General features: G+C 41.4%; 1 protein-coding gene across 6 annotated transcripts in view; it reads right to left on the bottom strand.

Annotated features, from left to right (window-relative positions):
• Positions 1 to 16146, bottom strand: part of CALD1 (caldesmon 1) — a 519621-nt gene that overhangs the window by 9662 nt on the left and 493813 nt on the right. For all 6 annotated transcript variants that reach the window (XM_069228452.1, XM_069228449.1, XM_069228451.1 and 3 more), the window contains 2 exons: positions 4592 to 4687; positions 1662 to 1745 (listed from right to left, as the gene is read on the bottom strand). In XM_069228452.1, coding sequence (XP_069084553.1) covers positions 1662 to 1745; positions 4592 to 4687 — 180 coding nt within the window. The remainder of the gene's footprint in view (positions 1 to 1661; positions 1746 to 4591; positions 4688 to 16146) is intronic.

The following is a 16146-nucleotide window of genomic DNA, read 5'->3' as shown; positions in this document are numbered from 1 at the left end:
TAGGGCCCGATTTAGAGTTTGGTGGAGAGGTTAGTCCATCACAACAGTGGAGGATATCCAGTCCGACCAAAATATAAATCCCATTATATCCTATAAGATTAATATTTTGGCGGACAGGATATCCATCACTGTTATGACTGAGTAACCCCTCCACCAAACTATAAATCAGGCCCTTAATGTCCTACATAACCATGTCCAATATGATTTTCGGAATGCTGTGATGTGGACCGTATTGTAAAATGTCCTTGCGCTTACTTTTAAGAAGCTTTGAAAACAAGAGATGCCTAGAGTCCTTTTTCCTAGACATCTACTCAACTTTGCAGGGGAAGAAGGACGTATAGTGTCCCTCCACTTTGTCTTCTTAAACTATGACAATGCTTGTAAATTGAAGATATCCAAACAAGATTATAGAATTAGACCCTACTATGTGCCTTTTGGTATTTTTAATTATCTACTCAAATGAAAGGTGCATTTCAATTAGGTAGCCAGTAAATGGCAGCAAACCACAATGTTTTCTCAGAAGATGTCTTCCAGCAGCAGTGACACCAAGGGAGGATGATGATTTCATCAAAACTGGTGCTTCCCATATCAAAATGGGTCCCACCAATAGATCTTTCAAGAAGGTGCTGCACCGGTGACTCTGTCAGTCCACCCCTGCGATGTATGGGAGTGGCATTCTCATCACTTCCCCATCTTATTCTCCTTCTTGCAAGTGGGAGGGGGGCAGTGTTGGTTGGCAGAGTGCTCCATGTGCTGCATGACGGTGGATAGGTCCAGTGAGATCTTCCTTAAAACCTTCCTACTTCAGCCACCAGTATAAAAATATACCACTACAGATCATTTTCATGCTGAGGAATATGATACACATATTATATGTAGATATGTGGAGTTGCATGCACAGAGCATTTTAGAAGGTAGCCGTCTTTCAGGAGGCCAAGCCCTATCTCACACTGGCCACCTTTAAGGCTTGATGGATTTCCAAGTAAGTCCCAACTCAAAGGGCAACAACCACACCAGTAAACGTATGGTAGCTTCAGTTTGGTACACTGGGCCTTGGTGGGCCACAATAGCAGTTGCCTAGGATGACTATGCTACAGCCCACAGTTGAAGTACTAGGACTACTAAAGAGCTGACCAAGAAACGGTTAAAAAAGGGCTGAACTCTGACCTATTATTGAACATTTCTGGAAATAGTGAAATTCGGAAGAACTAAAACTGAAATGAGTCATGCAGAATTAAAGGATCATACAGAACTTTGCCATAATCATTTTGTAATAAATTGCAGCAATGTTTATTAAAAGATTGCATACATGATAATTCCACAGTGTTTGTAATAAAAAATGCCTCCTGCCAGACAAGGTTGCTGTTCTATGCAGATGCTGTGTCTTCATTTTGTTCTTTTGGAACTAATCAAGAATTTTCACCATTATTCTTTGATTTTTAAGTTTGCAATGATTATGCACATTATTAAGTATACTTTAAGTATTTGTAAAAGTACTTTCACCTTACTTGCAATATTTTAGTGCCATAGAAAATATTTACTTGAATGAGAATGTTTTATACAATTTATTAAAGGTACAAGAAAACTTATGGACACATGCCTACAAAAAGAAGGCAAAAACATGGATCCAGAACATGTTCAAAGTCAGCCCATCGTGTTACCTTGGTTGGGGTTCCAGGCTTCTCAGTTGATGACTGCTTCTCCCAGAGATTACGTTTGTTAGATACATCTACAGGTTTCAAATCCTGCACGAAAAAAATAAAAGTTTACATTACAAGAGTGAAAGGAATTTGTTAAATACCTTGGATCTGATATTCATGTGCATGATACAAAAATGCCTTGTTAAAAGCACACGTCAGATGTTTGATCATTCAAGAGTCACTGTACCACAGGGATAAATATCTCTTCAACGAACCTTTGAAAACCACCTTTTTTCAAACAAATCTACATTTGACACCTACGATTGCCGAGGTCAAAGAATACAAGCCAGCCAGATTACAATTGCATGTGTTCCAGAAGGTGTTGGAAATTAGACTCATAACTGTTTAGCCCCACAACTAACCTCACTAAATAAACACACACCAAAAGAGCACCATCCTTGCATTCTACTGCACCCTCATTAAGGTACACATGATACCAATATCCCTTTCAAAGATATCTATTAAGTTGTTTTATTTTTATCTGACTCTGAGGAGGCTGTGAGTTGAAATGCTTAATGTTAAACAACTAGTAAGATAAACTAGCCAAAAACAGACCCAATTAATATTAAAATCTACTATGAGGAAAAGGTTACAACGATTATCAGCTACTTTCTGTGTCTGTATTGACACAGGGAAAGTAATTATAGAGATTGGTAGACAATAGAAACCAGTAATTTCTTACTGCCTTAAGGATTTATTAATAACACAGTTCATATGCAAGGAAGAAACCAATGTATGCTTCATCAATTGCTTTACATATATGGTTTTGTAGATCAGCAAAACATGGAAAAATCTGTAGTCACAGCGATTTTGGTTATTGTATATATATATATGTATATATATATATATGAACCATATTATGAGTATAAACATCTTCTTATGAAATGAAGGTGCATAATATCATATTCCCAGTTTGTTTTAACATAATTATCTCTTTTGTACAGAATGATTCAAGTCACTGCACACACCTCTTTGGCGGGTGTACATTTTGCAAATTAAGCGGGATATGAAGTATTGTGGCAGTAATAAATGTTCACACATCATGCAACCAGGATTTTATTAGCAACCCCTCACCATGTATTATTCCAACATCAATGAGGTAATTTAGACCTTGACTGGCAGGGTTCTCACTAACTACATGTCATCCACAGGTACATCACGGCACAGCAATTGATTGATTCCCCTGGATGCGACCAACATACCTCACATAGGGGTCCCAGAGATGGAAATCAAGTGATGTTCACCATGCATTAAACAGGGTAGGGCAAACCATCATTGTGACCTGACAGCCATGTCGAAGACAGGTCACCACAGTACGGGGGTTACAGCCACAGAGGCAGATGAGACTGCGTGGTCAGAAACCCAACAGTTCCCTCACTTTTAAATAGGGAAGAGAATAAGTATGCATGTGAAGCGGAACTCAACATCAATTTTCTATTTCTGTATTGAAAGAATGGATAAGAAAATAGTTGTGTTGCATCCTACATTCTCTAATTTGTCCCCAAAGAAAAATCTAGGAAGTTTGATGAGTGCATGAGTTGGTTTAGGATAAATGAGAAAATAATGATTGTTATGTGTAGTGTGTTCCGGGATGTAGGACAAACCAAGACAGTGATTATTTTGAAAATGGTTTGGGCAATATACATAAGGTAAACTGCCATCAATGCTTGGGTGTTGGGTACCACAGTCTTGTCTTTTTTTCACACTTCGAGCCCCACAAACGTCATCATGCAGCTTTAAAACTTTCAACAAGGGGTTTCCATTTTTGGACTCCATACGAAGAGAAGGCCAAAGGTTTTATACAAATGAAGCAGTGAAACTCTATTTCTGCATAAGCTATTTGGAATAACTGCAACAAACATCCACCTAGTAAGTATAAGCAAATATCAAGGAAAGATTACCTGAGGTTCTTGTCATACGATAGATGAAAAGCGCCAAGAAGGACAGAGCAAGGAAGTGAGGTAGAAGCAGCTTCAGCAGTGGGTTTCCATTCAAGCAGAGATGATAGAGCATAGAGTCAGAGAAACCAGCTGACCAAGAAAGAGAGTTTTAAAGGATGTTATTAAATTCCAAGTGTTTTTAAACCTATAGCTTATGGAAAGGAAGAAAATAAAGAGGAGGCATTCATTCCACTGAATACAATTGTGGTTATTGTATCACCTTCAAAAACATGCATTTTTGTCAGAGGTTCCTTCATTTTAAATGGCCGATACTGTGTTTTAACTGAATTAAATTACAAATATACAATACACAGATTGAGAGAGGGAGCAACATGTATTTCCCCATTATCTTTTACTTGCTTTGTATAATTTCATGAGCCACTTCACTTACACTGAAAGTTTTAATGCTGACAAAAACCTATCAACCTTATTAAAGCTAACCTGGATACACTGCTCTTGAAAAGGATGATTACTTTCATGTTCCTAACTTTTTATAGTTCAGCAGCTACATAATTGTCTTATTACAATTGACTAATGATGTCAAAACTTGGCTGTTTAAAGACAACTAGTGAAAGGTCTTTAAATAAAAAATGCTGATTTCCCTGTATTACAAATAGATAACTTCATTCAAGCAGTGACTGCTTGGGCATCTCATAATATGACCAGAACTGAAGTGAATCCTACTTTAAATTCAGTTTCACTAATAAGCTTGCCTGTACATTTTCTTTTTTGTATCACAATAAGGTTGGTAGAACTGCTAATCTGATGGGACAAATTAACCTGCATGCGTTTTAATTATTCAGTAAAGTTTTAACTGTTGTTTTGGTGCTCCATGTCATTCTATGGTGGACATATGTCAATGGCTTGGTAGATGATATGGCTGAGAGGAAATAATCACTGATTGCCAATCAAGTTAATGACAACTGCAGATAATATACTGATAGTACTTACTGTTGGTTTAGGAGGGGGTGACTTGCTGACTTCAGGAGTTTTAGTTTGCCAACTACTGATACGGCTAGAGACACCAAATTTCAAACCAGCAGTTTCCTGAAACAGAAAGATGAAGTGGTTGAAAATCACAGTGTGTTAATGGAATCAAATGTAAAGTATTCCCTTAGATTGATATTGATGTTCAAGAATCAAAACGGAGTGGAGCAAAAAATGATTAATATAAATATCAAACCCATTGTTTGTTATTTAGTATGTGCAAAAAATGTAAGCTAAAATTTTGCCTTAGAGCTAGCTCAATTTGTCTACATGTGTTACCCTTCAAACGCTTTCAACCTTGGTCCTGACAATAACATTTCACTTCACTGTTTTATTAATTAATATATTTATTAATATGTTAAATAATATTGTTCATTATTTACTAGCCCTGTTGGAGACATTCACAAGTCATAAAGCAAAATTTTAAAAAAATATCCAGACTAGTAAAGCTGTAGGTTGAGTTTCAAAATTTCTCTACAATAAAGTACAGAGAAGTTGCACATATTCTTAAATCAGGAAATCCTGTTTGACCTACAGAATTCTCAGAAATATGCAAGCGATGGACACATGGTATTCATATTTTTTTCATGTGTGTGTACGTAAAGCGCAAAGACATTTTTGATTCCAGCATAATAGGACATAGAACTCAGTATTATTTTTTCAAAAATAAAGCTTTGCAGCAGGAAAACAAATGATTGGGCTGGTTTTGATTAGTACACATAATAACTGGAGCAAAAATAGTTTTTCCCTTTTTATATGTTATGGGCTAAGTGTGAGGCAAAAACTGTTTTTTGCAATTCTTATTATACAGGCAAAACACTAAAACGTCACAAACCAATGATACCTCTATAAACATTCAAAGCTGACTGACAGATTTGGAGCCACTATAAACTTGTGAAGTCAAATGGCAAAATGTGGAAACTATTAAACATTTCAAAGCCTGCCCCACATCTTTGCATACACTACTTTCTTAAAACATATTGAACAGACTTTCACTAAATCATAAAGAGGGGACGTTCTGAGCAAAATTCTACTTTAATGCCAAGCTTGATAAAATGTTGTTAATATGTTTTTGTAGGTAAAGGGAAAATGTTCTATCTAATGGAAATACTTTTTTTTTTTAAACCCCCCCCCCCCAATAATTTGTTCATCTCTGGGAAGATCTCAATTAATTGCGAAAGCGCCAAATGTCATGCCTTTTCAAATCAAAGAGCAACTAAATGATAACTACATTGTGCACACTATATAGTAAGCAGCGTACTACAATGACAGAAGTTAGCGTTAGTTTACCTAACCATAACTGGTGAACGTAAGATGTTTGTAGGTTATGTTTTGTGATCATAACTTTAAATGTGGTTTTTTTTTCCAGTGAATTTCTAAGGTTTTGTTTAAACATACACTAAGGTGTTATAACCAAAACTAACTATACCTTCATTTTAACATTTGTTTTTTACACTGATGCTTTATGCTTTGCTGCTTTTAGTGCACAATAGCAGTGCTATAAAAATATGTCAGCATGAATGTTGAAATATGGTTACCTGTGAAATATGATTTTCATCATCATTATGATATCCCCCAAAGTACTCTGCAGAGCTTTACCACTGTCTGGACTTCTAGGATTATGAAGCATGGATAATAAAACTATGCAGCAATGTTTCCTAAATTATGTGACACAAAGGTAAATTATGCAGCAGTATTATTTTCAAACATTTTAGCTATAGTAAATTCCTATTGTGTGTGGGATCATGTACAAAACAGCAGTCAAAAGCGCAAAGTGGAAATGATGTTCCTCCTGCAACATGTACTTAGTCGTTTTGCAGGAAGAGTGGAGATTCTTCAATATTTCTTCATGCTATAATACATTTTATTGGATGCATATGTTTTCCTAGGACAAACTTAGTACTGCGAAACATCAGGGTGGTTTAAACAATGGGAAATAGCAATGTTCTCACACAGACATAATATAAATTGTTAGTGTAGTGTGGTCAGTTTTACGTATATTTTGCGCATTAGCTTCAGGCCTTAGGCCTCTGTGCACTTTGCCCTAAATATATTTTATTAATTTGCTAACAGCTTAGAGCCTCTGTGCACTTTGCTCTAAATGCTTTCTATTAGGCTTCGTACTGTTATTTTACAGAATAGCCAGTTCTACGGTGTTGTTTTTTATTCATATCACACTGTTTTGCCTACTTCAGCACTGGAGTTCTTCATAACATATTCACTCTGTGCTTTAGTCAAGGATACAGTCTGGTACATTGCCGATAGACGTGGTAGGAGTCTAGACTTGCCATTCCTGCGTAGGAACATTTTGTGATCACGATGACATGTTAGTTATAAAATCACTTCCTTGTCCCAATACATGGAAGAGGGAGATTCCGACCAGGGAACCACAACTAGACGCTGACTGCCTCGTTGCAGATGCTGAACCAGATCACAGGCCTTTGCTCAGGTATGAGTGTGTCCGTCTCCCTAGTGATACAGAAAGGCAAGCTGAAAGCTTAACATGCTGTGCTCTAAATAGAACAAGCAGAGGGAGAGTAGAAACGGTTAGGAATTATGATAGCTTTATTTCTATGTTTTACTCTCCTGGTTACTATATCAATCCTACTATGTTGTATTGTTCTGGTTATTGCGGCTCACGCCTTAATATCTAAAATACAGTCGTTTTATTAAAACATTATATAAAACTTATACTGTCTTTGTCATTTGTATATGAGACCATATAGTGAATGAGAGAGTTGGTTTGGATCTAAGTGACCACGACTTCCCTGAGAAGTTCCAAAGATGTCATGCGCTCGGCTGCCCAATCATTTCTTCCCCGTGGGAGAAATGAGGCACTGCTAGTTAGCTGGAGCAACAACCGGATTTAGGGTGACAGAGTTCCTTACACGTGGGTCAGACTCAGTCCCCCACACCGTTATCGATCCTGCTGCCTAGAAATCCAGTAGTCTCATTTAGGATAATGAGAGCCCACGCGACATGGCGCCGCCAACGTTTGGTCTGGCTCTAATGTTTGGGTCCGACTGACTCTCTCGGTCTCGTATATATTTTGACTCCTCGGTTCCGTATGCGGAGACGTCCGTGGGGCTGAGGGTTTCCGCCACCACAGGTTGGGTACATCCTATTACTTAGTGGTTGGTTGTTCAAGCTTGAACTTTGAAAGGAAATACCCCGATATTGGTGTGCCTTCTCTGTCCTAGAGCTATTATTGTTATACTAATGGCGAATCCAGTTGTAGTAAATATACCGCTTAATATGCGATTTCCGCTCACGGGTCATCTGATAGCACATGGACTGACGGTCCAGGGGGGTCCGGTCACTTTTGTGGTGGACGCCCATGCAGCCTATAGAACAGAACTTTTTTATTCTTGGGTCGTATTTCCAGCAGCTGATGGGGGTACAAATACTTTTCACGAATATACTGTTGCGAATGTCGCTGGACAATACAGGGCTTATGCATACTTAGAAATACCTTTATCTTATCAAGAACACCATAATTGGCTTGATGGCGCCCTCCCACATTCAGTAACACCAGTACGGTTAGGTCCGTTGAGTAATGATGGTCCGACCTGGCCTTTATTGGCTACATATACACCATATCCTGGAGTGGCAAATGTGGCAGTGGCTGAATTGCGTCGTTTATATGTGGAATTAACTGCAACGTACAGACGATTAGTTCAGTTTGTGATGCAGACATTAAATACTAATGCAGCGCGTGCTGCTCCAGCTCATCCACATGCTGTGGTGCCGGGAATAAATCCGACCACTGTACACTCTGTAATGGGCAAGGTACCGGCTAAACGTGAGGAGACTCCATTTTGGCTGGCGCAAAAAATTAATACGCTGGAAGCAGTATTTCCCCATACGGGACCTCAGGATAAGCATAGAATTTTGACGATGTGTTTGCCGTATGGGATGGTTCCTACGGTGGATCTTTGTAATACTTGGGGCACGGTGTTTGGCGCTCTCTATACTACAGCACACGGTACACCGACTTTGGCTAATTTGCCGGAGGTGCTTAAACAAATTCAGGATGAATATGGGGCTGCCCCTGCCTTGGATTTAGGCATGCAATTGATGGGTAATTTTGACGTAGTTTCTTCTATTATTTTGAGTAATCTCAAGGGGGAGGCTGTAGCACTAGCAGTGCGAATGCGTCTTCGGGACGTTCCGCAGATTAATCAGGAGCGGGAACTTCCGAGAATAATAGCTGAAACATATTCTAGTATTGGTCGTGATAGCCTAGGGGCTCGACCGCAGAAACCACAATTGCAGGGTAAAAATAATAAGGATAATTCTAAGCAACAGCAACCTGAGGGTGCGAAAAAGCGCTGGGATAAGAAACAGCAAACACCTAAGAAAGATGGTGGGCAGTCTCCGCAACCGGAGACCCCACAAAATAAGTATAATCTCAGGAATAGGGATACTTTGAAGACGCCTGATAGATATCAATATACTGATACGCGCCAATCTCGTTCCTTTCAGGACTCCTCGGAGAAAAGAAGTGAGAGAGGTGGGCGGTCAGAGCGGAGGACGGAGTACGTGAAACCGAGACAGGATTCACAACGCTCAGCGGAGGTTTCTATTAAACAAGGAGAGAAACCGCTGCAACAGAAACAGCAGTTTAAAAAGAAGAAAGTGGCAGCAGTCTCAGTTAGACATGCCGCTCAAGAAGAGAGTTCTCTTGACGAACAAGACATGGGCGTTAGCGCTGTTAGACAGCGCGGCAGAGGTCACAATAGTTCGCCGGAGTCTTCTAGAGCATCTGGAGGCAAAAGCAACTGATGACTTCATACAAGTCGAGACGGCGGATATGCGAGTCTCTGATCCTGATCAAGTATATCTTGTGACTCTACGATTAGAAGGGGACATTGACCGCGTTGTACACGCCATCTTTTGGGACCATATGGTGAAATCATATGATGTCCTGTTGGCCGAACAAGATTGGCCACCTGACTTTGTTCGCGACTGTCCAGTTGGGGAGGAGGTTATTGCGCCTTCCTTTTCACCACTTGTTCCGAGAGAACTAGCGGAGTCATATGGTAAATCATGGGCTCTAGCACAAGCCCCCGCCCTATATAGAAATAATGTGGGGTGGGATAAACAATCACCTTATCATGTCATTCCCATTAAAGGAGAACCTCAGCCACAGCCGCAATATCCTATTAAATTTGAAGCAAGGGCATCGGTTCGGAAAATTCTTACACAATTGGAGTACCAAGGTGTGATTGAGCCTTGTGTCTCGCCGATGAATAATCCCTTATTTCCGGTTGCTAAACCGGACCATTCCTATAGGATAGTGGTGGATTACAGACATTTGAATAGTCATACACGCACATATGCTATACAGAATTCACATAGCGCTGCGCTTATGAATAATATAGTGCGTAAAAAATACAAAACAACCTTGGATATCTCGAATGGATTTTTCTGCCAGAATATAGCACCCGAAAGTCGGGACTATACCGGTTTCAGTGCGTTTGGCTCTCAGAAAAAGTTTTGTCGTTTACCTCAGGGGTATAAGAATAGCCCAGGACTGTTCTCGGCTCGTGTGACTGAACTTCGGCACGAGTTGGACCCTGAGGCGTTATCATATGTTGATGACATTTATTTGACGGACGATGAGATTCTACAACATCTCAGTCGCGTATCGCGCATTGTTGTGGGTTTTGCTGATATTGGTTATAAGTTTAATTTTAAGAAATCGAAGATTGCCTTCCTCAGTGTTATTTTCCTGGGATATGAGTTATCGAGTGAGGGCAAGAGCCTGGCGCCACATTTTTTGGAGAAATGTGCTTTACTGCAGCCTCCTAATACGGTTCGGAAGCTCCAGTCTTTGTTGGGGTTTCTGAATTTTGGCAGAACTTACATTCCTGATTATGCTACACGTATAAAACCCTTATATGAACTGATTCGCCCGAATTTTTCAAGTAGATTTTGGACGATTGAGCATACACACATACTGCGAGAGCTGCAGAATGATCTCTTAGCGGTTAAACATTTACACACGCGGGACAATAAAACACATTTGGTCATCAGGGTGATTCCTGGGGCTGTTGGATTTACGTATGTCACCTTTAATGAAGGGGAGACAGTCCCGATAGCATACAAGTCCCACTTGTATTCTGCTGCAGAACAACGTTTTGCACAGACTGAGAAAATTCTCACTGCAGTACAGATGGCTGTGATCAAAGAAAGACCGCTAGCCCAGGCCCACGCATTATTGTCGTTTCCCCAATTCCGGCCTTGGAGGCTGTTACAAAAGCGAGTGTTCCTAATTCGAAAGCTTTACACCCGCGGTGGATACAATGGGCTACGTCTTTGACGGCCACTGATGTGGATTACATATTTGACCCTAAGCTGCAGACTCAAGAATTTCTTCAATATGAAATAGAGTACCCGGTTCCTGCTGGCACATTACCTATTGACCAATATGAAGTGGTCATGTATACCGATGGCTCTGCGCAACCGGCGGTTGGGACTAAACAACAGTATTCTGCTGCTTGTGCGGTGGTGAGCGGGACTATGGAGGGGGGAGTTTTCTGCCCCCGACATACTTATACTAAAACCTTGGGAGATTGCACGGCGCAGCTGGCTGAGCTCAAAGCTCTTTTGTTAGCGTTGGAGCATGCAGAGCCGGCGATATTGACCTTGCTAGTCTGTGACTCCTACTACTGTGTGCAATCCTTCAATGAATATCTGCATTATTGGAAAATGAATGGGTTCAGAGATTCTAAAGGCAACACCATTAAACATAAATTGTTGTGGGGTAAGGTTGCGGGTCTGAAAGAGACGCTTCCTAAAGTCCATGTTGTACAAACACTTGGACACCAGCGCGTTGGAATACACGTTGCTGGGAATACTTTGGCTGATGAGGCTGCAAAGTCGGCAGTGGCTATCGCTACTGTAGCCGCGGTAACTCGTTCGAGTTCAAAACCAGACATAGAGATTTCGGCTGCCATAAAAGCTACGGCTGATGGCACGCCATTTCCTAAAGGATTCCCTTCTAAATATAGTTACTGCTTGAGTAATGCACTAAATGCTGTTGTTAATATTCCAGGCGTTGGTGTACGTGAGTTACCGAATAAGATTGAGAGACCTCGATTAATTTCTGCAGCGCATGAAGGGATGGCATCTGCGCATGCTGGTGTGGCTGCCACGATTTCGCTTTTACAGGCCCGTTATTGGTGGCCTGGTCTCTATAAGGAGACAAAGCAGTATGTCCTTTGTTGTGACGTCTGTCAACAAATTAAAGTATCGTCGGCTAGACGCCCGCAGCAGACTCCTCTTCTGATATCAAATAGACCATTACAGTGTGTGTACTTGGACCATTGTGGTCCACTGACACCAGATAGTGCATACAAATACATATTGGTTGCAGTAGATTCGTGCTCCAGATTTGTGTGGGTCTGGCCACAGCGCTCGGCTGACGCTCGGACTGTTATTAAAGATTTGCGTATCTTTGTCGATACATTTGCAGTTGCTGCTTTTCATTTGGACCAGGGCCCTGCTTTTGCCTCTAAGGCATTCAGGGACACCATGGCTTCGTTGGGGGTCCAACTCCAATTCCCGTCTCCATTTCATCCTGAGGGAAATTCTGTTGTGGAGCGTTTAAATCGTGATTTAAAGCAATCCTTAACAGCCAGGGTTATAGGTACGGGTCGTAGTTGGCTAGCCCACCTGTATGGAGTACAGAGAGCACTTAATAACTTGCCTAGAAGGTCACTGGGGGGTCGTACTTCATATGAGTGCCTGTTCGGAACACAAATGTATGTTCCTGATCTAGATGGTCCTGGTGTGGAGGCGGCAGAAACGCCCTTTGACATAAATGATCGTGTCACTGTTTTGCAGGATTTACAACGATTCCGTGAAGATAACTCTTCTGCGAGTGCTGCCTCCTCTGGAATTAAGGATGAGCCAGTAACACCTACTGGTTGGATACCCAGGATTGGGGATCTAGTGCGTGAAAAGGTCGCAGTAAAGAAGAATTTGGTCCTTCTTATCGAGCACCTGTCCCGGTGTTGGGGGTGAGCGGCACGAGAACTGTGATTTTGCCGCCGCTGCAAGGGGCCAAAGGAAATCGTTTTGTTTCCATTGATAATGTCAAGTTACAACATGTGGCCGATTCTGCACAGCAGACCAAGAGGGACACCCAGTAGTTCCAGCATCCCTCTCACTACTGGGGAAGAAGTCCCGCTGCAGGTGATTAGCACCGACCATGTTTCCTCTCCGAGCTTGGGGAGGGTGGAAGATGATCTTGCGATTGTTCCACAGTCGACGATTGATATCGATTCTTTTTCTCAAGTTGCTGTACGTTCTACTGATGTTTCTGAACATGTGATTTATAGCGTACCTAGGAGAGAACCTCCATCAGCTTCCTTGTTCACTGCTGCACCTTTTGCGAGAACTGCCTCTGGCTGCTTCAACGACGCGGATGCGGCTGTATCCAGCTCTTCGTCTTCGCTGTCTTCAATCCGAGGTCCACGTAAGCTACTAAGTTGGCTTAAACATACATATTTTGTTGTTCCTTGGAACTATTTGTGGCTTTTTATGGCTGTACTGACTATTTTTTTATGGTTGGGATTTGTGGTTACCTTTTTTCTGGTAATACATGGTCATTTTCTTCCTGATCGATCAGACATTGAGCACGTGGAGACTGTGTTGAGACCACATTTTTCGTCTCATATGGTTCGAAGAGACATATCCAATGTGAACATTTCTGCGATACCAATTCCGGATGGAATTGTGTGGGATAAAGTAATGTTTGAAATATATGGTCCCACTGAATTGATTCAAATACCGTATGTTCTTAAGTTATCAATGAATGATATTGTTATTCCAGGCATTGTTTCTGATGATTGGGATGTGAAGACAGTAGATGCTATGCTAAAAGATTTGCAATATTATACTGTCTATGACGATGAAGATGCTTACCAATTTAAAGATAATCATGGTGATATGTTTTGCTACACCTATTATGGACACCACTTTATTCACAAAGCGAGTAGCCCTAAGTCCATCTTTCATTATGTACAATGGGAACATTGCTCGACTCCTCCACCAGGGAGTTCGAAAACGTATAATGATAAATTTGCATATTTTTCTGGGCATGATCAGCGAAGCGCTAAGTCTTACTATTTTAAAGTGACACCGTATTCTAATAAGCAAATTTTGTTGACCGATACTAAATTACTGTATTCTAATTTGTTTGTATCTGAATTTTCGGTCGAAGGATATGAATACTGGTTGAAGACTGTTGACTTGATAAGTGTTTGGGGTACGAAAAATTGGCAGATGCAAGGCAGAGATACATTATTTCGAGCATGCATTATCCCTGTGCAAATGATTTTCCTCAATGACACAGTACAACAGACTAGTTGTTTGGGCTTGGCGTCGATTAGAGAATTGACTTTGCCTAGCATACCTGTCCCTTCTAAATTAAATAACTGGCAGCACTATGTGAATGCTACTTTTAGTGAATTTACGCATTGGGTCCAGAATGGTACGCTTAACGCTTCATCGTTACATCCGGGCGGGTGGTTATTGTGGCCTGTAGACACTAATCAGTGTCATCAACGTTTTGTTACCTCTTCTGGGGGTTTCAGGACTAGTAGGGCAGACCCTCGTTACATTTCACCAGAACATGCAGATATAATAACTACATACAGTGTGGGGAAACTTTGTCAACAATGGTTGAAGTACTCCACGCTGGGTGCAGTTAAGTCACACCTCAAGTTACTGTCTAATGGTACTGATTTACAAGATTTCTTGTCAGGTCCCAAGGTGCCCCGGAGAAAAAGGTTCTTATACGAAGTGTATAATGAGTTTTGGAAACTTTCCCAGCAGGAGGCTGCAGCCAGGTTAAGACAGATTGATCAAGAAAATCTGCTGCAGACTTTGTCTGTTGTTGATAATGGCATGCATACCCTTTCTGACCGTGTTTACACGATTGACAGCATTGTCTCTTCTGCTATTGACATTATAAAATCAGACATGTCTTCTTTATATCATGGGCAGAGTCAGACACGATCTATCATGCAGCTGGGTTGGACTCTTCAGACCTTGAAGGCGGGTCGCGTTCCATGGCAGCACATTCGTGCCAGAGAGATCTTTATCTCCTTTAATTTAACTCGTCAACAACAATTGATGGCTAAGAAGGAAGCGACGTATGTTATGTTAAATATTGAAAAGTTGGAGAAACTGCCTTTTACGGTGGCTGAGATTCCGTCAGCTGAGTGGTTGATTCATGGGGTTATTAATTTGCCTATCTCCACTCTGCAATTTACTTCTTGTTTGAAGCACATTCCGGTGGGTAGATATGAACTATTGGGTGACAGTTACATACACGAGGTGTGGGAGCTTCCTTTTCAGTACAGATGTGTTAATGGTTTGCGGGAAGTTTTTCTTAGCGGTAGCGACTGCGAAACTTCTGTTAGCCATTCCATGGTTTGTAAACAGCTGTCCTTGCACGGAGCGTGTAATGCTTCGATTGCTAACTTAGCTTGTTATCTGAAGGGAGTTCCGGTCCCGGTAATTAAAAACACTTTCCAGGTGCTTTCTAACGGCAGTTACATTGTTCTTAACAGCGAACGCTGCTGTGGCATGCGTGCCGGAATAGTTTACATCGTCGTTGTCAACAAGGCCGTTACGTGCTGCGGGAATGTGTTGTTTCCCCCTACTGAATTTAGGGAGGTAGCGGACATCTGGCCTCATATTGCTACTTCCAAGGTTGATTTCGACAAGTTGAGTTGGCTGAAAGCTTTATTGTTTCAAAAGCATGTGGCCCTTACATCTGCTAGCGAGACCTACGCACTTCAAGTGGCAAGGTCATCGGCGGAGATACAGTCCCTTTTGAATACTAACTTTCCGAGTCACTTCGGTGAACTTGTGGGACGTATATTTAATGCATCTAGCACTGCTGGTATTGCTCATTTTTTCAAAGCCGTTGGTGTTGGTTTCGTTCACACCTTCTCTTCCGTATTCGGTTTGATACCTTCGGCTATACACTCTATTTTCGGAAGCATTTTTGGGGGTTTCCCAATTACTTTGGCTTTATTTGCTGGAGTTTTGCTATTGTTGCTATTTTTTCGCAATTGTTGTCCCGCCGCAACGAGATCCTGTATTGCTGCTCCCGTCAGCGCAGCTGTGTCGTGAACGCATGATGCAGCGTTTTGGAGCAACACTCCTGGCTCATTTGGAGTGTGACTGGTCTTTGTCGTTCCGACCGGTTTTGGATTGTGTGCAACCCGTGTTTCGGTGCCTTTGGTGCTCGTTTGAACATGCACTGGTTTTCTGTCTCTCACTGCAGTGCTCTCCAGTGGTTGATCTTGATCTGTTGATGTTCCCGATTAGGGCTCATTCCCAGACTTGTGCACTGCGGTTGCGTTTGCTTCGTGAAGCGGATTATGAGATTCCCTTCCTGGAGGAAGATGGTTTTGTCTCTTTCCGTGGCACTACACGGGGTGCCGCCCTGAATGGTTTTGGGGCTTTGGAACACACCTGCTCCATGGTACTTTGTG

Source organism: Pleurodeles waltl, chromosome 4_1 (genome assembly GCF_031143425.1).
Source record: "Pleurodeles waltl isolate 20211129_DDA chromosome 4_1, aPleWal1.hap1.20221129, whole genome shotgun sequence".
Lineage (NCBI taxonomy): Eukaryota > Metazoa > Chordata > Amphibia > Caudata > Salamandridae > Pleurodeles > Pleurodeles waltl.
This window is presented reverse-complemented; position numbering and strand designations above follow the sequence as displayed.